The following is a 20,830-nucleotide window of genomic DNA, read 5'->3' as shown; positions in this document are numbered from 1 at the left end:
ATATAAATAAATGATGATGATGATGATGATAATGAAGGATATGAAGAGGGTGATAGGGATAGCTGTTAATTACCTGCTCTGCATTTGTGTCATCTGCTCGGTCATCTCAGCCTGCAATGCTTTGTGCATCTCCTCCACCTTTGCCAACTGGCCCAGTGCTTCCTGCATCTTCTCCACCATCTTGAGCATTTGACCCTCCAGGTCCTTCTGTTTGTCCAGATTGTCTGCAATCTGCCCTCTCATCTCCAGCAGGCGCAGCTCCTGGTGACGGTATCAGATGTATTTTTTTAAACTTTGTAGCATGTTCCATGTGATCATATTTCACTACACAACTATGTATATGAGGCAGCAATACAGTTTTGGCTGGACAAATATGAGCTTTCACAGCCAGAAGCAAATTGCGAAAGGTTGTCCTATGACTGTCCTACACAGACTTACCTGACTGTCTCCCTCCTCGCTCTTTTGTTCCATGAGATGCAGGCCTTCATTCCTGCACCAAGGTACAGTAGATTTCCTCCGCGGTAGAGTGGAGGGTGCTCTCAGCCGTGGCGTCCTCTGCATTACAGGAAGTAATAGAGGTCATTATACTAACACTAAACACAGTTGAGCAGTGATGGGCAACCTGACACACTTCGGGGGCCGTATAGTGCGACCCTCTAATCTTCAAACGGGCCATACATTGGCCTTAATCACAGTAATAAGTCAAAGCAATACATTTAATCATAGAACATACTTGCAAATCGCGTCATTTTGCAAAGTAATTTCCAGTATGCGGGATACTTACCTGCTCTCCTGGGAGTCCTACCCAGATTTCAGGAGTCTCCCGGAATGTTCGGGATACTGGATTTTACTTTGCAAAATGACGCGATTCGCAGTGAATCGCGTCATTTTGGCCCCGGCCTCCGCGACAAAATGATGTTTCCATCACGGGGGTGGGGCCAAAATGACGCGATTGACCGTACCCCGCCCCTCCAGCCCTCCAACCACGCCCCCTGCCCGGGATCTTCAGAATTCTCTTTTCAAAGGTTGGCAAGTATGTCATAGAAAGAGACACCTATATATGTAATAACATATCAACAGGCGTTTAAAAGAAATATTACAAACTATAACAAACAAATCTGACAATCAAACAGGAGAGAGCTGGGGCCGCAGATGAAGGCTCCGGGCCGGCCCTTGGGCAGACTGTTGCTAATCGCTGCAGTAGAGAATGGGGACAATTACAGTTTGATGAGGAGCTGAGAAAACAATGTTATTATTCATAGACACAGAAAACCATTTATAAAATGAAAAAAAATGTATGTGCAGTGCAAATGTTGTTTTGTGATGTCATGCGCCAGTTTCTCTGCAAATCCAGCAGTTATAAAGGGAGGGCATGGATTAGTGGGCCTAGATGACATCAGCTGCAGGGAGAAAAATGTTACATCTACTAATGGAGCTCGGCATATTGGGGCCTTCCATGCTGAATGCGGACTTGTTGCATGAGTACTGCTGCGCCCACATGCAAAAATACGATTTTGCTTTGCAGGACATTATATTTACATAAGACACATGAAGTGGACACTGCAGAGTTACAGTTTTTACTCCCCACCACTGGTGGCGGAGATCGAACCTCGGCCTATACTTTCAAAGGGACGCCTTTGAACTTTCCTGACACTTTATATAGGAAAGTGCATTTAAAAGGTGTAATTCTTCCAATGTAATAAACATATTCAAATATACAATAGTGACACATGTCATTAATGAGTTATTTAAGACCTAAATAAGATAATAAGATGTTCAATATCTTAAGAGAAATAAGGAAAAGTTGAAATGAATGAAGGGGTGGTCCTAGCAGGGTATATATATATATATATATATATATATATATATATATATACACACACACACACATCGCCCATAGTGATATTCCTGGGACAGGTTCCAAAAGTGTTCTGTGGATGTCCATCTCTGTATGCGCCAGGCTGGCAGACGAACACATCTGCATGTGATGAAGTCTGCTGTGAGGTCACAATTTTATCCAAATAATAAATGAGCTCTGTAAATAATTTTCTACACACTACATTACTGCATCCGAGAGGTAAAGGTTTGTGGTACGAGATTTGCAATAAAGTGAGAGGGACAGGATGGCATTTATGTGATAAAAGGCTGTTTCACACAGAAACCAGCACTACAGCTACTGTTTCCTCTAAACAACACAGGTTTTATTGTGTTAAAAGCAGCTCCCTTTATGGGAAGGTCGTTGTGCTGGGTTGCACTGAACAGTAGATTTTTTCATTAGATTACCTTCGTAACCCTTGCATGTCCAGTTCAGAGGGCACATTGACACCTATCGATAGCACCAACTGAAGTTATATATTATTTAGTTTTTACACTATACCAGCTACATTGTTTAAAAAATAAAACTGAAAATCTGATACAACAATGTCTATGACTATTTGTAAAATCAGGCGTTCTATGTATTCAGTGCACAAGTAGGCACACACAAAATGTGAAATGTAAGTTGTAGGAATACTATAATAGATATATATTATATTTATATGAGCTATTGTGTAAAGGCTGGAAGCTACTCATACATAGGGCATAAGAGTGTGTTAGCACATTTAAATAATCAGATAATTATGACTAAGCATTTTGGAAAACCTAGGAGGATTCCCTCTCACACCTTTACAGTGCTTGCATTCTCCTCCTCGTGTACAGTGGTCACGTCTGTCCTCGTCCTGCGCTCTCGTCCAGCTCTGCTCTGCGCGGGGACACTTTGTGTGCGGGTCACGTGACGCCTATTCTTTTTCTCCCTCTCCTCGATCCTTGTGGGTGGAACTAGTCTTTCCTTGATGAGACTGCTCAGAGATTGGCTTTTTTTCACAAGTGGGCGGAGATTGCGCATATCCCTTGGAAACATATACTCCGGTTCTTCACTCTCATCCTGACTGCAGGAAAAATGGTATCATGTGATATTAGTGGTTTGTAGGATAGTAGATGGACTTACAACACTGGGCAATGTGTTCAATATGCTTAATTTCTTATACACAATACATACAGAACATAAAAATTCACAGCCTGTCTCAGGAAAAGGAAGTGTACTGGACGTTACATTTACTTACGGATAGTTCCGCAATATAGAGTTTGTGCATTGCTGGACAACCTCCTATGCCCTCTTTGATAAGTGTCCCCAGTGTTGGACTAGTTTGTAAGAAGGGAGATATGCATACTCACAGACATCTCATATCTCCTCTCCGGGAGGGGAGATCTGGTGGCGAGGGGGTGCGGTGATACAATCGCGTTACCATGACCCCGTTCACTGCTGTACAATCATGGTTTTCGCAACGCTAGGGGCTGCCGACATTACGGGAGAGTAGGTAAGTATAGAGTTATATTTTATGCTTCAGTGTTACGTAATGGAAAAGAGCAATGTTACTCTCTTTAATATTCTTATTGAGTTACAAATCAACTAGGGATGTGCACCGGACACTTTTGGTGTCTCGTGTTTTGTGTTTTGGGTTCGGATTTCCTTGAGGTTTTGGGTTCGGATTTGTTTCACAAAACACCTGACGAAAGGTTTTGGTTCGGATTTAAGGTTTTGGATTCGGATTTATTTAAAAAAAAAAAAGTGTTAAAATCAAGTTTTTTTGGTTTATTTTCACTCCTACGCTATTATTAACCTCAATAACATTCAATAACAATCATTTCCACTAATTTCCAGTCTATTCTGAACACCTCACAATATTGTTTTTAGTCCAAAACGTTTCACCGAGGTAGCTTTCTGGACTTCATAGTGGAGTGGTCCCGGTACCCAATTTGGTACCGGGGCCACAATACCTCCTCCGGCTTTCAAGTGTAGTGTTTCTAAGTTATAAACCCTACAGTAGTTCGAGCATGTCAATACCTCTTGTTTTAGACGACCATGGTACTGAGCATTCATCATTGAGATCCCATCAAGTATGTGAAAGACAGACAGGGTCGAAGTGTTATTTGTTGACTTTGTTAACCAAAAAACTGTCCCTGTTGCAAATATTCGTGCAATGAAGAGTGACTTTTTCATTTAAAGGCTCAAGCTTTCAAGTGTAGTGTTTCTAAGTTATAAATAGTACAGTAGTTCGAGGACGTCAATACCTCTTTTTTTTATTATGACTGGGCATTTAACTTTTGGTTTAATTTGTTTAATTGGTTTTAATTTTGTTTTACTTTGTGCTCATGGCAAATTGTTTTGTGAAAGTCGTAGAGCGGTCTTACGACTTCCCCTCTTGGAAGATGACCGACTAACAGCAGCAACAGCAGCAGTGGCAGTAGTAGGCGTACCGCTGCAGGATTCCTCGGATGAATCCCTTATTAAAGAGGACTCAGTCTGGCTGGTGACTTTGGCTGCAGGACTGAATCTGATGGAGATCGTGGAGGAAGTTGACGAGGAGGGTGTTGCTGGTGTGTATCCAACAGGACCAAGGGATTTAGGTGTCCCTGTACTGATGACGGTCCTAGCCCCAGTTCCTGAACTAACCACTGAACTATGAAGGTTATTCAGGTGACGTATAAGGGAGGATGTCCCTAGGTGGGCAAGATCCTTACCCCTGCTTATTTGAGCTTTACATAAGCTACATATGGCCATACATTGGTTGGCCGGATTTGGATAAAAATAACTCCAGACCGAAGAGGTGCATTTTTTGGTCTTCTGACCAGGCATGACAATTGGCTTTTTAATCCCATGTACATCAGCTGTTTCCCCCCCTGGTGCCTCATTTACAATAACCACATCAGCATCCTCATCATCAAGTTCCTCCACAGTGCCAGCTACATCAATAGCCTCCTCCCGAGCCACCTCTTCCCGTACAGTGATGGGAAGGTCAGGCTTGACAACCACCAACACCCTTGGACTCGCCTTGGGGATTTGTGATAATTTCTCTTTAGAAGAGTTGTTTGCTGTTTTGTTGCTGACAGCATAACTCTCTTCAATTTTTTGTAGGGGGGGGGGAGGAGGAGGAGGGCTAAGATCCTTGGGTGAAGCTGAACCACTAGTCATGAACACGGGCCAGGGCCTAAGCCGTTCCTTGCCACTCCGTGTCGTAAATGGCATATTGGCAACTTTACGTTTCTCCTCAGATGATTTTAAGTTTCTCTTTTTGCTACTTTTACTGAACTTGGGCTTTTTGGATTTTACATGCCCTGTACTAGGAGATTGGGCATCGGGCTTGCCAGACGACGTTGATGGCATTTCATCGTCTATGTCATGACTAGTGGCAGCAGCTTCAGCATTAGGAGGAAGTGGGTCTTGATCTTTCCCTACTTTATCCTCCAAATTTTTGTTCTGCATTATATGTAGCACAAGAGAGTGTACCCCTAAGCCACACACACTCGGCAAAGCCTTTAAAAATTATATGCGGCACAGGAGAGTACCACTGGACTGGAGTTATACAGCAGTACCACTGGACTTATACTGCAGAATCAGTGAAATTTGTAATATGGCAGTAACAACAATGGACTTATACTGCTGAATCAGTGAACTTTGTAATATTGCAGTACCACTGGACTTATACTGTAGAATCAGTGAAATTTGTAATATGGCAGTAACAATGGACTTATACTGCAAAATCAGTGAACTTTGTAATATTGCAGTACCAATGGACTTATACTGCAGAATGAGTGAACTTTGTAATATTGCAGTACCAATGGACTTATACTGCAGAATGAGTGAACTTTGTAATATAGCAGTACCAATGGACTTATACTGCAGAATCAGTTAAATTTGTAATATGGCAGTAACAATGGACTTATACTTCAAAATCAGTGAACTTTGTAATATTGCAGTACCAATGGACTTATACTGCAGAATGAGTGAACTTTGTAATATAGCAGTACCAATTTTTTTTTATAATTACTTTTTTTGAAAAAATTTTTATAACTATTTTTGAAATTTTTTATAATTTGGGAATAATGGGGAAATAACAATGCCCTTAGAAGGACAGAGCACAGGACACAGCACCACTGGACTGAACAGGACACAGCACAGGACCCAGCAGCACCACTGAACTCAGAAGGACAGAGCACAGGACACAGCACCACTGGACTGAACAGGACACAGCACAGGACCCAGCAGCACCACTGAACTCAGAAGGACAGAGCACAGGACACAGCACCACTGGACTGAACAGGACACAGCACAGGACCCAGCAGCACCACTGAACTCAGAAGGACAGAGCACAGGACACAGCACCACTGGACTGAACAGGACACAGAGCACAGCACAGCACAGAACAGAACTGAACAGCACGAGATATAGCAGGACAGAGGACCATCTAACACACCCTTCCTCTACCCTGATCAATGCCCGAGTGAAGATGGCGGAGACTAGCGGGGAATTTATAGGATCCGAGTATCGCGAGATCCGACAGCGGGATTATGACTCAGAGCCTCGCTTTCAGTTTTGCAATTGGCGGGAATACCCGGATCTGTCTCGGATCCGGCTCGGATCCGCAACATTCGGGTGGGCTCGGATTTCAGAAATCCGAGTGTGCTCATCTCTAAAATCAACCCAGATTCTGTTATAGACAAGGGCACCGCCAAACAGGGACAGGTTGGGAAAGGCAAGGACATACTGCTCTGTGAACATTTGGAGACAAATTCAAATAGAACGCTGCTGCTCTACAGTGCTAACCTATGCCTCTGCCACCACCTCTACTCCTCCACCCGGTACCACCCTGTTTGTGTCTTCCCCTTTCCTGGAGGATGTGAGCTCTCATGAGCAGGGCCCTCTCTCCTTGTGTTCTCCTTCTACTATTCCATCACTCTCAGTACCTCTAGCTCTGCTTCCTTATTTTCTTGGGCCCAGGCCTGCTTCACATTGGATATTACCATCACTCTCACTCACTGTCCTGTAATAACTTGATCTACATTATCAAGTTATCTGTATATAATATTGTTTAATTAGTAGATATCTGGTCTTTGTATTATTTTGTTCGTCATGTAATATGTAATGTGTTATGGATCCTTGTCTTGTCTGTGTATTACATACTACTGTAAATGTCATGTATGGCGCTGCTGACCTTTATGGCACCTTATAAATAAAATAATATATTACAAAGCTGACAACTTTTATTTATATTATAAGCATATGCTCCTTAGCAGAACCACAGATACAAAAAAAATTAGTTAATTAATCACAACTTACTATGTCGTAAAAAAACAACACATCTGGTCACCAAAATGAATAATGATCTATAATAGGGACTGTGTACTGTTATATGTATATTCTGGAGCTACACAGGCATGTTTAGGTGTTTATTCATAAAGAAAAAAAGTTAGGAAAGACACTTTCAATCCAAAAGAGGGACAGTACTTTGGAAGAATGCTGATATAATCGGTCCCAATATAGACCTTGCTTCTGACCCTAAACTAACCCACACAGCTTAGAACTTTCTGGAATTCAGACATGTCACTTTAAAATTTGACAGTGCAGCATAACTTAGATTGGTTGCACTGATTTAACATAGTCATGGCATAACTGGAATAATCTACGTCTTAATTCTTAAAAACTAATATTAGCTACAGGTATTATTATTATTATTATTATTATTATTATTATTATCCTTTATTTGTTAGGCGCCACAAGATTTCCGCAGCGCCGTACACCATACAAACAGTACACTAGACAGGGTGAAACAGTACAAAACAATAAACAGAGATACCAGTACTTCAGGAGCTCCAGGCAGGTTAAAGCAATAAACATGGAGCAGAAGAACAGGTGAGGAGACAGGAGGAAAGAGGGCCCTGCTCAAGCGAGCTTACATCCTAAGGGAGGGAAAACAGAACAGGCACAAGGGGAGCCAGATGAGGCAAGGGAGAGAGCGAGTGGAGGAGATGAAGGGGTTATGCGGATGGTTGGTAGGCTTTAAGGAAGAGGTGGGTTTTCAGTGCACGTTTGAAGGAGGAGAGTAGGAGAGAGGCGGATGGAACGAGGGAGGTTATTCCAGTGAAGGGGGGCAGCACGGGAAAAATCTTGGATTCTGGAGTGGGAAGAGGTGATAAGAGAATAAGCAATGTGCACTGCGCGGTGCAGACAAAACGCTGAAAAGTTCTTTCTTGTAAGCAGCCTTTTCTGTACCATGTAATGTGTTTGGCAGACTGACAAAAATAGCCCTATAAGTATGTGTTCAGCACAGCTCCGTCCAGCATAGGATAAAGAATGTAATTAGCGTACTGCTAATATTTACATGGTGTATCCTATGCTGTTTGATATGTCAAACAACCATATGGTACACTATATGGTACAATATATAGACAAGGGCAGGGAAACTACAGATGCCCTATTATATCTCATAGATCAAGTTCACACATTGATATAAGAAGAAAATAGTTACAGTGCTATAATATATACGCTACCCTGCAAAAGTATTCACACCCAGACAACTTGCCTCACTTTACAAAATAATAAATCATACACCGCAATGTCCGGCTGCGCACATTGCCAGGAATCTGCGCTCCTGTTTGGGGAATATTTAGCAGTGATTCCTGCCATAACATCGTGATATGTCTCCATGGACGTTTTGGAGACCTATCGTGTGGGATGTCCCAGTGGGCACTGACTCAATTATCAGTAATTGGAAGCTGTCAAACCACCCAGACACTGTCTAGAAAAGGTCGTCCCCCAAAACTCTCCACAAATAGTTAAGCACACAGAATATTTCATGTTTTGTTTCTTAGGAAATTTTTGTAACATAAAACAACGAAACACTGAAGACTAATTTTGAGTTCCAGTGCTTTGAAATAAAATTGTTACAGAGAACAACATTTTAGTGTAGGATTTATTTTTCTGTAAGAGACTTAGTGATGGGTCTGAATATTTTTGTAGAGTGCAAGTGTATAGAGGCCAAAAAACTGGAAATATCAATATAAAGTTACTTAATAGGGCTTTGGATCACCATGTGCTACCAGAACTTCCAGAAGGAGGTCACCCAACTAACACCAGGTTGATGGTGGAGAATGCTATCTCAGGGGCTGTTCCAGAATATCGCATGAATGCTTGACTGGGTTCAGATCTGGGGGTATATTTACTTTGCGGCGGTTCTGTAAAACCTCCGATTCCCATAAAAGTTTCGGTGTCAGGCGCCGTCCCTGTGCTCCTCCGTCCACACAGGAAAGGGCAACTTCTTCTCCACAGAAAGTCGTGTCAAGTTGCCTACCAACCAGACGCACCAAGTCCAGGCTACCCAGCGGGGTGATCTGCGCATGCACTTCCCGTTTGCTAGGCAACGGGATGCTACTCTGAGAACTGGTGGCGACTGCTGACGCTGGCCATTAGGATGCCAGAGTATTAGATCTCTCCTTTCTTTGGGCATTTATGTTACTGTACTACTTTTGGTCTGACTCAGCTTGTTTTGACTCTCCTACTGGATTCTCCCTTTGGCTCTGCAAGTCCTCTCTGCTATTTGACTCCTACCTGTTTGACTACTCTTCTGGATCCTCCTTGTGTACTGTGCAGACCGCACGGCTTGACCTCGGCTTCCCTGGCTTCCCTGACTACCTCTTACTTCCATCTATCTCGCTGATTTGCCTCTTGGACAACCACGACCTGCGTGTCTCTTGCAACTAAACCCAAAACTCCCTTGCGGGGTTCCCTGGTGAAAACCAGAGGCACATTAGGCTCCACGCCTCCAGATAGGGCTGTGCCAATATGAACGGATAGTGCCAGTTTCCTGACATTATACTCTGGCCATGTCTATGGATGGTACAGGGGAACCCTTTGCCCACGATCTTCTACTCTATCTTGCTCACAGTGTGGATCAACAGAAGACCGAGCAGACCCAACTCCTACAATGTCTGCAAGGAGTAATGACTCAACTGGATTCTTTACAGAATTTCTTAACCGCTCTCAGCGAGGTCCCATATCCTCTGCTCCAGTGCTTCCTTCGGTTCCCACCACTACTCCTGCCTCCAGCCTTCGTATCCCAGCACCTGAGAAATATGATGGTGACCTGAAAAAAATGCAGAGGTTTTATAAACCAGTGTGCCATTCATTTTGAGTGCAATCCTGGTGCCTTCCCCTCTGAGCGCACCAAAGTCACATTCATCATTTCCCTGCTTAGTGGGCAAGCTCTCGTCTGGCCTTCTCCTCTTTGGAAAATGTGAGGATCCTCTTCTTCAGAATTCTGGTGCTTTCATTGAGACCTTTGATAATATATTTGAAGAGCCCGGTGGTGTCTCCTCCGCGACTTCCAGTCTTCTTAATCTGCATTAGTTAGACAGTATGCTGTACAGTTATGTACCCATGGGTCGGAACTCAAGTGGAATAACAAAGCGCTTATAGCCACATACTGGAAAGGGCCTCGCAGATCGAATTAAAGACTAACTCGTCTCTAGGGAGCTTCCAGCAGACTTGGATTCTTTAATCTCCCTTTGTATTAGAGTTGATCTCTGTTACAGGGAACGTACCCAGGAAAGGTCCTCTTCTAGGAGTGTTCGAAGAGTAACCACTGAGACCACTGCTGATTGTAGGAAACCTACAGGTGATTGCAAAGAAATGAGCTAACCGAAAGTGGAGTGACGCTGGAGCTTTACCACAACATCGCTGTTAGTGATACAGGAGTCTCTGGATGTTTGTAGAAATACCTCTATATAATCTTTAATTCACCAAGTTAGCTCTATCTTGCTCCACTTGGATGTTTTTGGTGGTGTGGGGGTGTCTCCGGTGAAGACCCCCGCCAGCGCTGTGTCCCTGGAGGGACAGGAGATGCTGGAGCCGGTGCCCGTGAAGAGGGCGAAGTTGTCCGCCAGCGCTGTGCCCCTGGAGGGGCTGAAGAGGTCCCCGATGGTGCCCAGCAGGAAGAAAGAAGAGGAGAAGTACTCACCCGTCCAGCGATCCAGCGGTGAGTATCGTGGCTTCTTTCCTGCAGGTCTTGTGCGTGGGGGAAGGATGAGCCAATCAGTGCTCATCTTTCCCCGCTGGCCAATCAGCGGCCGGATGCGCGAGCCAATCGCGGCTCGCGCCCGGCCATTCAAAGGATTGGCGCCGACGCGAGCCAATCAGCGCTCGCGCCGGCTGATGACATCACGCCGGCGACTATATAAGTCGCCGGGTGGCGCCATTTTGGGAGAAGAGAGTCGGCGGCGGAGGGAGAAGGACGTCGTGGGACGTCCGGAGCAGAAGAAGGCCAGAAGCGGCGGAGATCGTCGGCGGGGAGCCCTTGTAAGGGCTGAGAGCGCCCCCGCCCCTGCAGCAACAGGAGATCCAGCGCCGAAGAGGAGAAGAGGCGCCGCCGGCTGGGGGGTCTGGAAGACCCGGAGAAATAAGCGGAAGATGGCGTGGCAAGTTGAGTATCCTGCGCAGAGCAGGTAAGTATATTCAACGTTAAATTCAGGTACTAGGCCCGGGGCCACGGTCGGGCACAAGGCCCATTGGCACAGAGGATTAGGGGCACAAGGCCCAGGGACTTGGGCACTAGGCCCCAATAAAGTTAGTGGGCCAGTAGGCCATAGTATTGGTGATAAAGGGGACAAGCCCCTGTTAGTTAGGTAGGGGGCGTGAGAGCCCCAGGTGTACAAGGGCACAAGGCCCTTAGGTAGTTAGTGGCCTAGAGGCCATAGGAAGGCCACAGGGCCTGGTTAGGGACTGGTAGCCCGTAGGCTATAAAGGGCACAAGGCCCTAGTAGATAGCTAGGGAGGCCACAGGCCTCGGTAGGCAGGGGCTAGGACCCCTAGGTGGCAGGGCACAAGGCCCTAGTTAGTGGGCTCAGAGCCCTGAGGCAGAGAGGGGGCTGAGGCCCATTAATCAGAGCACAAGGCTCTGTTTGTAGCTGGGCAGAGGCCCATGGTGTGAAGGGCAGAAGGCCCTGGTGGTGATGAGGTAGAGGTGTGGGAGCCTCGTGAGTGTAGGCGCGGTCCTGTGTGAGGTGAGCACACGAAGTTAGGAGGTACAGTAGAGCGGAGGCTCCTGTGGTGCTGTAGCAACCTGCTGGTTGGCTAACAGCGGTGTGCTCTGGTAAGTAGCCTACAAAGTACTGTATATTGTATTCTGTCTGTGAGGCGGGTATTGCTGAATTACAGTATTTTGGGTGTGCTATGTAATTGTGTCCAGGGGCAAGACGTCAGGCCCCCATTAAAGGTAGGCTCTTGTTCCTGTTGTTTCCTGTGCTAACCCGTGCTGTGGGGACAAGTGTAGTTACCAGCATACACATCAGGGGAGAACACACGTAGTTTTCCTGTCCCTTAGGTCCCCGGGGTCACACTGGTACCCAGAGGGGGTGGCTGAGTGAGTTGGTGGCAGTGCAGCACACCTTGAGGCAGTTCCAGGGGCGGCCGTGGTTCTGATCAAGGGTCCTCAAGGCCGGTTCTGTGCAGGTGGACCTGTGGTTCCGGACGTAGGGACACGTGTGAGATACCCGAGTACAGGCAGTCGGGCGGTTCAGTTCGATCGGCTGTTCCGTGCGGCAGTCGGCCCGCGGGTTAGTGTGCTGTTCTACTGAGCCTCAGCCGGGCTTAAAGAACCGGTACTTAGGGTCTGTGGGTGACCCCATAGCAAGAAGGCAGCTTCTTGGTACGACCTGGGTGAGGGGGTTAGGAACCGCCCTCCGGTTCAGTCCGTGAACACCGGCTGGTGTTCCCCGTAGTGTGTAAGTGAGCAGTTCCGTTAGTGCACCACACCTAGTTAGTCATAGTGGTTTGACTTAGTTGCGTTGCCGACCAGTAGAACGTTGTTAGGGTCGGGTCGCTGTTGTAGTCAGTCCAGTTTTGTGGGTGCCATCTTAGTCTCACTGAAAGCGTAGAGGGAGGCTGTGTGTTCTTGTCATCCGCAGGAGTCGGGAAGGCGCAGAGGAACTGGATCGGAAGTGGGAGTGCCCCGGTGAGTATCACGCTCGATTCCCCCTTTCGGTTAGGCCCTCACCGGCAGGTGTGTGAGGTACTTGAGGTGGGATTAGTCCTCGGACTAGTCTTGGTCTTAAGTGCCTGTAGTCCCCCGCGTCTTGGCAAGAACAAAGTGAGGGGGCGGCAAGTGAGCTTGGACTGACCGTGTCCTCGTTCTTTGCCGTATTCTCGGACAGCCCTTACCTGGTAGGCACGGCCGTAATCTCTGTCTCTATCTTAGAGGGACGTGATTGGAGGTGACTGCGGCTGCGGATCTGCTGGGATTGGATCGCAGCTGGGAAATCGGAAGCGGACTTGAGGTGACCATCGTTTTCAAGGTAAGTTCTTTTGTGTTGCGTCTGTCCCTGTTTTCCCCGCAGGGGGCGTTACAGTGGTGTGTTAAATAAAATGCATTACTTAGTTCACATCCGGTCATTTGTCTAAGTGGAGATCATAAGTCATTCCTGTGGCTGAAGAGAGAGTACGTATCCTTTGATATCTCCTCAACTATGGAACCATTTACTGCAACAAATTTCCTATGGTCATTTTGTAGTTAAAGATCACTAATCTGCTCTCTTCCAAAATTACCCCCAGGAACGCCTTGGTTTAAAACCCTATAATATTCCAAGGGTTCAACCTGTTCTGCAGCTACTTGCAATACAGGGACAGGAACCTCTGTAAAAGTTATGGTCTTCCCTTCTTTTAGGTTTGGTCCTACAGATCTTATCATTTCCACAATTAATATCTAAATGATTAAATGGAAAGATAGCCAACAGGGTATCCTCAGTGGCCTGAAAAGGTAAAAGAACTTCCGCACAGAACCTTATGTATGTATCCTCAGTGACCTCTCACGTTTTCATAAACAATTGTGCTTGGACAATTTCAAAACTTGAAAAACTTTTCTTAAGGATTAAAGGATAGGGTGACTTTGCAACCACTGGTAGATTAGACCGTTTGGATCTGATACTCTTATTGCACAATGGTAGTCATATAACATTTAGAACAACCATGTACACACACCATTTCATCCCTTTCATTTGGGCTCAATTGGAAAAGGGGAATTAAACTGCTGCACACCAGGTTTACATCACTCCCACAGTCTATCAATGCCAAAAGTGGCTTTGCCATTTAACAGTATACTTTGGTGAAAGACACTCATTTCTCTCAGTGTTTTTCCTGCCCAGCATATGCACAGTCATTGGGTGGCTGCAATTAGGAATTGTATATGCCACTACTGACCACATTATAAAGCATGTAGGTGGGCTTCTATGGAAAACCTTTTGAGAACCACATATAGCCCAGTGTCCCACAAAACAACAGCCTCATGCCCACCACATACTGCCTAGTATATATAGGTTCCCTGTGCTTAGCATGGCCACCACATATGCCATGTGCCCAGAATAACAGGCTCATACCTGCCACAGTCCCATAGCCACCACTTATGCTCTTTGTCCAGAGAAATTTACTTGTTCCTGCCACGGTTCCATAGTCCCCACATATGTCCTGTGCCCAGAATAAAAGATGTAAGTCTACCAAAATTGTGTGCCCCAAATAAAGAATTTGCGACTGTCTCAGTTCCATTGTAATCAAATACCACTCAGCGTATGAGCATTATACATTCTATAGTCCCAAACAATCAATATACAGCCATGTTTCTAAAATAAGAACTTAATGACAAACACATATAGTCCCATACCCAGCACAGCAGTCTGATGCCCATGACATATAGCACCATGTCCTGCATAAGAGCCCAGCATAGTTCTGTGTCCACCACACATTGCCCTAGGCCAAGTACACTACTCTGCGCATGACAGGCGTAATGCCAACATAGTACTGCCATTTGGACTCTATGACTAGCTTATGCTTAATTGTGTTCATGTATCTCTTAACATGTTTATTATATTAACGTATGTCATATGTGTAAGATGTATGTCACTTCTGTAAGATGATTGTCTGGCACTAATGAATCTTTGGCATTCTACCAATGAATGAACGAACGATGATGAGGGTGATGACCCAAGTGCCCACTGACCTGCACAAAACAGATATCCTTGTGCAGGAATGTGGATACCCTGTTACCATAAATACCCCTTGTCCCCCACCAGACTTCATACATTAATCCCCTCTTCTCGGTAGGGATTAGTCATCTTTTCATGATAGCAGATATGAGAGTGCTCAGCTACCATGGAGAAACTACAGGTAAAATGGAACGTGAATGAATCCAATTAAATTGTGCGCTTCAATCCAATGGGATCATAGATGGTGTCATCCAGAAAAACCACTTTGATTTTAATGTTGCATGCCTACTATTTGTCACACAGTAATTGTAGTTTCATTTACCAAATCTGAGAACAGGTAAGTGCACTGTACCATGCCACAAGTAGCAGAAGGTGACCCGATGGATCGCCATTTGGAGGGCAATGAGCTAGGACGTATCAACCAAAATATTTATGCTGTATTGTACACACTGTATGACAATGTTACCTCTGATCCTGGGTGATGCTCTCTGGGACAGGAAGACCCTCCTCTAGGGCCTTGAGGATTGTGGGTAATGGTTCCAGTTGATCTTTGGTTTGCTGAGAAGGAATTAAAGTCACAGTGGTGAGAAGATCGCATGAATATATCCCCTAATACTGATTCTTACTATGGGAACTTTGATAAAACAAAGAGCTCAGGATCATTTAATATTAGCAGATTTAAAATAAGAGTTCTAATCAGTGAATAGATAAAAGCAGTAGGTTTTGTGTCTTGGTTCTAATTACATTACATTCAGACCCCAGTTTTGTCATATTGATGTAACTCACTAGGTATCATTACGCTCAGATATACTGTATGTAATATGAAAACAATTTAGCAAGCTGGGATTCAATAGAAAATGCATTTAATTTTATTAGCGATTATAGTAAGTAAAGAAAAAATGAAATGAAATAAAAAGAATGTAGTTAAGCCAAGGATGACAGATATGCCAAAGAGAGAGGAGAAAATGGAAATATTACAATCGGAATAGAGATTTGCACATGCTGGTAGTAAGTGTGACACATAATGAATATCTAAGGTCCAACAGTTAGGAAATAACAGGAGTTAGTTATACAGGTGGACAATATTCAGCAATATGTCATTTGCATAGTAATATTACCCACTATTAATATTACCCAGTATTAAGCTTCTACTGATAATGCCAAGCAAAACATAATATGCAATAACAATGCAGAGTGATAATGTTCAACAATATGCCACTAATAGTGCCCAGGATGCTACTGGACATAATCTTGAACTACAGGAGAGAATAGAGGTATGTAGGGTAATCATTGAGATGTGATAGTGAGTCAGGGGTGTGGAAGTAGGTGTTAATCTGTGCTAGTGAGCCAGTGGATGTGTAGGGTAGTTGCTGAGCAGGGCTAGTGAGCCGCCGGATGTGTAGGCTATTTGCTGATCTATGCTAGTGAGCCACTGAATGTGTAGGGTAGTTGCTGAGCTGGGCTAGTGAGCCACCGGATGTGTAGGCTATTTGCTGATCTAAGCTAGTGAGCCAGTGGATATGTAGGGTAGTTGCTGAGCTGGCCTAGTGAGCCACCGGATGTGTAGGCTATTTGCTGATCTATGCCAGTGAACCACTTGATGTGTACGGTAGTTGCTTATCTGTGCTACTGAGCCACTGGATGTGTAGGATAGTTGCTGAGCTGGGCTAGTGAGCCTCTGGATGTGTAGGATAGTTGCTGAAATATGCTAGTCAGCCACTGGATGTGTAGGGTAGTTGCTGATCTATGCTAGTCAGCCACTGGATGTGTAGGGTAGTTGCTGATCTGGACTACTGAGCCACTGCATGTGTAGGATAGTTGCTGATCTATGCTAGTGAGCCACTGGATGTGTAGGGTAGTTGCTGATATGGACTACTGAGCCACCGGATGTGTAGGGTAGTTGATGATCTGTGCTACTGAGACACTGGATGTGTAGCATAGTTGCTGATCTGTACTAGTGAGCCATTGGATGTGTTGGGTGGTTGCTAAGCTGGGCTTGTGAGTGATTTGATGTGGAGGGTTGTTGCTGAGTATAGTTATTAAATCATGACTGTAGAGGGCAATTGCTAAGTGGTGCAAGTGGGATACCAGGCTCACAGTAAAGGAATACATTGTTAATTGCTTGCTATAGGTTTCAGTAAGCACCTGATGGATGCCTTTGAAGATCCCGCACAGCATATAGTGAAGTGTTGCAAGTTCATAAGCCAGATCGACACTGCCCTCATAACTAGCTCCTGCAACTTCGCCGTCTGGATCTGCCACCGTTTGCAGGAAAATAGACATCCCATCCCAATGCTGCTCCAGGAAACTATTCATAAATGCCATGTAGTCCTCCTTTTCCCCAAACCTGTGGAGTCCAAAATATAGGGTACAGTGTAAGTTGTCAATGGCTTCCATGTTTGCCAGTATTTAACTTATGTGCAAAATAGAAAACTAAATTTCACCCCTTGCATTGTAACATGGTTTTGTCCAGGAGACTTAAGTAAGAAATTTCTTGCCTAAGTTCCTTAATGAATCAGGCCCCATGTGTTTAAGAGTACCACTATCTCCAGTGGGAGATAAAAGACATTTCAACCAAATATATTGCTATATCCTACCACAATGTTTGCTAATTAATCACTAAAAATAAAAACATGTCTCTTAAAAATGAAAACGTAAATATATATTATTCAAGAGTTTTAGGAACTTGTGTGAAACAAAGATATTTGAGATAAGATAGTGAATGCCCCCGTCTAAGATCTACTGAAGAAAACATTTATTTATTGTGAGCCTTAAAGAGTAGTATTCCCTCTCTTATGTAAATTGCAATTACCAGGATTGTTGTTTACAGTTATCACAAAATGAATCCTTGAACTTGACATATGGAAAGGAACTTGTGGTTATTCACTGTGTCATTTTACAAATGGGGAGGGGGCTATTTTTTTTTTACTTTTTCATAGATATTTCAAAGTTACAAAATGCATTTTTCCTATTTAATAAATGTGCAAAATACATTAAATGGCCCTATAAAAGATACAGATATGGGGCCTGATTTATTAAGGAACTTACGTAAGAAATTTCTTGCCTAAGTCTCTTGGACTAAACCATGTTAAAATGCAAGGGGTGAAAATTAGTTTCCTCTTTTGCACATAAGTTAAATACGGGCTGTTTTTAATGTAGCACACCAGTACTTGATAGCTTATTTGTACACTGAAATTGAAAGTTGATATCTGTGTGCTACATGATAAACAGACAGTATTTAACTTATGTGCAAAATATAAAACTAATTTTTACCCCTTGCATTGTAACATGGTTTTGTCCAGGAGACTTAAGTAAGAAATTTGTTGTTCCTGAAATGTGTGTAAGTGCTTGAGATTAAGATAACATGCACCATTAGAATGTCTACCATAGATTATCACCTTGTAAAATTAGCGAGGTTCTGTAGAACCTTAGCGACCAGCGTCAAGGCGCGTGCAGCAACGGGATGAGGATGTTCAGGCAAGAGTTGAAATAGTCCCGGGGAGAGGATAGCTGGGCACAAGAACCGTAAGAAGAGGCAAGCACTGACCAGTCGGGAACCCAAATCTGGTCTTCCTCGCATGGCAACTTTCTCCTGCCAGCCAGAGAACACTGCTAAGAGCTCAGGTGGAAAAGACCTGCAAGTGGAGGGAGAGGGTTTATTGTTGGAAAGTCATGGAGATTAATTAGTTGGGTAAAGGGAAAGTCAGATGTAAAAGCAGAGAGGTCTTTTAGTAAAGGGGACAGTGAAGGACGGTTAAAGAGTAACTCCAGTCAAAATTGATTTTGACAAATAATTATGTTGGCGGGGTACTACAGCTAGAATAATGCAGATACTTAAAATAGGACTTTAGGGTGTTTATAAGCACACAGTAGGTCCACCATGCTATAGAGTGGGGTTAATGAAATGGAGACCTATCTGCTGCAAAATTGTAAAAATGTTTATATTTGTGAGCAGCAACAGCCCAAAGCTGGTGAACTCCCAGTATGGTGACCAATTATAATCTCGTGAGGATCTTAGAATGTACTCATCCCTCTAGCAGGGAGTGGGGGTAATCTGGGGAATCTTTAAATTCTAACAACCTTTACCAAATTGCTATAAAATTTATAGAATGGTCTGAACTAGACATAGAACTATCATCCATTGCCATGTAAAAATCTATTCAGGGTAGGAGAAGAAGGGGACCTCCAATGACCAGGAATTGCCACTTTGGCAGCATTATTTGAATGACTAATATGCACTTTCTTATAATGAGAGATCATCATCACAAGCCTGGTCTAAGAGGAACAGTCCCAACCCCTGAACCTGCCCCTTCAGCAAAGTCCTGAGACCCGAGAATGCACTCTAGACATTTGAGAAAGGCATCTATACCATCTAGAGAGGACCTTGAACTACGTTTCCAGTACTGATTGGCTTAACAAACTAACCTGGGTATATTGTAAGGTCTGGGGTCAAAACTGGTCAGTGTCTGTTTATCTGACCTGTTTAAAGCTCAAATCCCATAATTTGGTATAGCCAGGGAGGGGGTTATAGAGATTTCCCATTAGCATTTTATAAATAACAAGGATGGTGTGTTTAGCATCCTGGGGAGCACAACACTTACATCAGAGCTTCTCACTTCGGCTAGAATGTTTTTATTAAGGAGGAAATGTCTGGTCTGCAGGTACAGCCAGAATTCAGCTGCCAGCTGGGGATAGGTTAATTTTCCTTGCAGGGTAGCAAAGGCGTCAACTTTCCCACCCTCCAACAACTGGCCACTCCTGATCACCCCCTAATGCTCCTGGACGCAGTCTCGGGGGAAAGTCTGGCTTTTGTAGCAATGGTATTAGGGAAGACAGTAGGGAGGAAACAGATTTCAAATTCCTCAGCGTGGCCCAGCAGTGGAGCGTTTGACCAATTGTGGAACGTGAAATACGAAGTAGTTTGGTGAGATGCGGGTAGAGGACACATCTATAAAGGTGTTCCTTCCTGTAAGCTGGCAGAGGCTGGGTTTCATCCTGATCTATTACTGGGATGTCTTTTGTACCTTTCAGTTGCACTTTGACTAGGAAATAAAATTTCTAGCTGCACTCTGCCAAAGTAAAAACTAGCTTCAAATACACTGAGGTGCCACATACAATAAAGGCAGGCCTCTCATAATTAATTTCAGCCATAAATAAGGCTAAACCAAGCAGTATTTTAAGTGACAAAATCCGAAAAGTTTTATTTAATATTTTGGGTGGCAGGAGGTGGGACATGATGTGCTATTTACATCATAGTTGAATACTCTTCCAGAATGTCCGAGAGACTCCAGAATTTCTGAGAGCTCTTAAGGGCTCCCTGGAGAGCAGGGTAACCTCCTGCATCCTGGCCAATTTTTAGTGAAGTAGGGGGGAGGGGGGGCTCATTACATCATTGTGACCCCGCCCTCTGCTGTAATAGGCCAAAATCTGTATAGTTTGATAGAGGGACGGGCCATGATGGCATTATTAGTGTGGCCACGCCCCCAGGAAGCAGCAGCTTTGGAGATCTCCCGGATGTGAGATCTCCCAAGTTGGCAAGTATGGTTTACACTTTTCTAGTGCCCCTCTTCTGATTTTTCTACTTCCTCACAAACGTAGGCCAACCTACTTGTCGCACCATTCCTAGCCAGGTATTGTTGGTACGTGTTTGGGCAATTCTTTGTTTTACACAATAAATTCTATATTGTGTCTATAGAGAAAGAGGGGTATAAAGAGTAAAGGTCATAGGAGGGGATATCTTACTTTTGTGATTGTAAAATACTCTGTATGGCTTCCTCACAGCTGCTCCACAAATGCCCCCTGTTCTCACTCAGCTTCTCGGGGGAACATCGCAGGGGGTCCACCTCATGGCTGTCTGCTGAGGCGTATAGGCGAGCGATAAAAGGGCCTAAAAAATATATTTCCACATATTATTCATGTTTGCTTATCATTTTCTGTAAAGGAAAAAAGCCAATCTTCACGTGTGATAATACAGATCTGGATGTGA

General features: G+C 44.3%; 1 protein-coding gene across 1 annotated transcript in view; it reads right to left on the bottom strand.

Moving 5' to 3' along the window:
* Window positions 1-20,830, bottom strand: part of RASAL3 (RAS protein activator like 3) — a 60,368-nt gene that overhangs the window by 5,395 nt on the left and 34,143 nt on the right. The window contains exons 10-16 of the mRNA XM_075206958.1: window positions 20,587-20,731; window positions 18,243-18,479; window positions 16,990-17,191; window positions 15,311-15,402; window positions 2,663-2,927; window positions 439-555; window positions 74-261 (exon numbers count right to left, since the gene is read on the bottom strand). Of these exons, the coding sequence (XP_075063059.1) occupies window positions 74-261; window positions 439-555; window positions 2,663-2,927; window positions 15,311-15,402; window positions 16,990-17,191; window positions 18,243-18,479; window positions 20,587-20,731 (1,246 nt within the window). The remainder of the gene's footprint in view (window positions 1-73; window positions 262-438; window positions 556-2,662; window positions 2,928-15,310; window positions 15,403-16,989; window positions 17,192-18,242; window positions 18,480-20,586; window positions 20,732-20,830) is intronic.

Source organism: Mixophyes fleayi, chromosome 4, assembly GCF_038048845.1.
Source record: "Mixophyes fleayi isolate aMixFle1 chromosome 4, aMixFle1.hap1, whole genome shotgun sequence".
Classification (NCBI taxonomy): domain Eukaryota; kingdom Metazoa; phylum Chordata; class Amphibia; order Anura; family Limnodynastidae; genus Mixophyes; species Mixophyes fleayi.
This window is presented reverse-complemented; position numbering and strand designations above follow the sequence as displayed.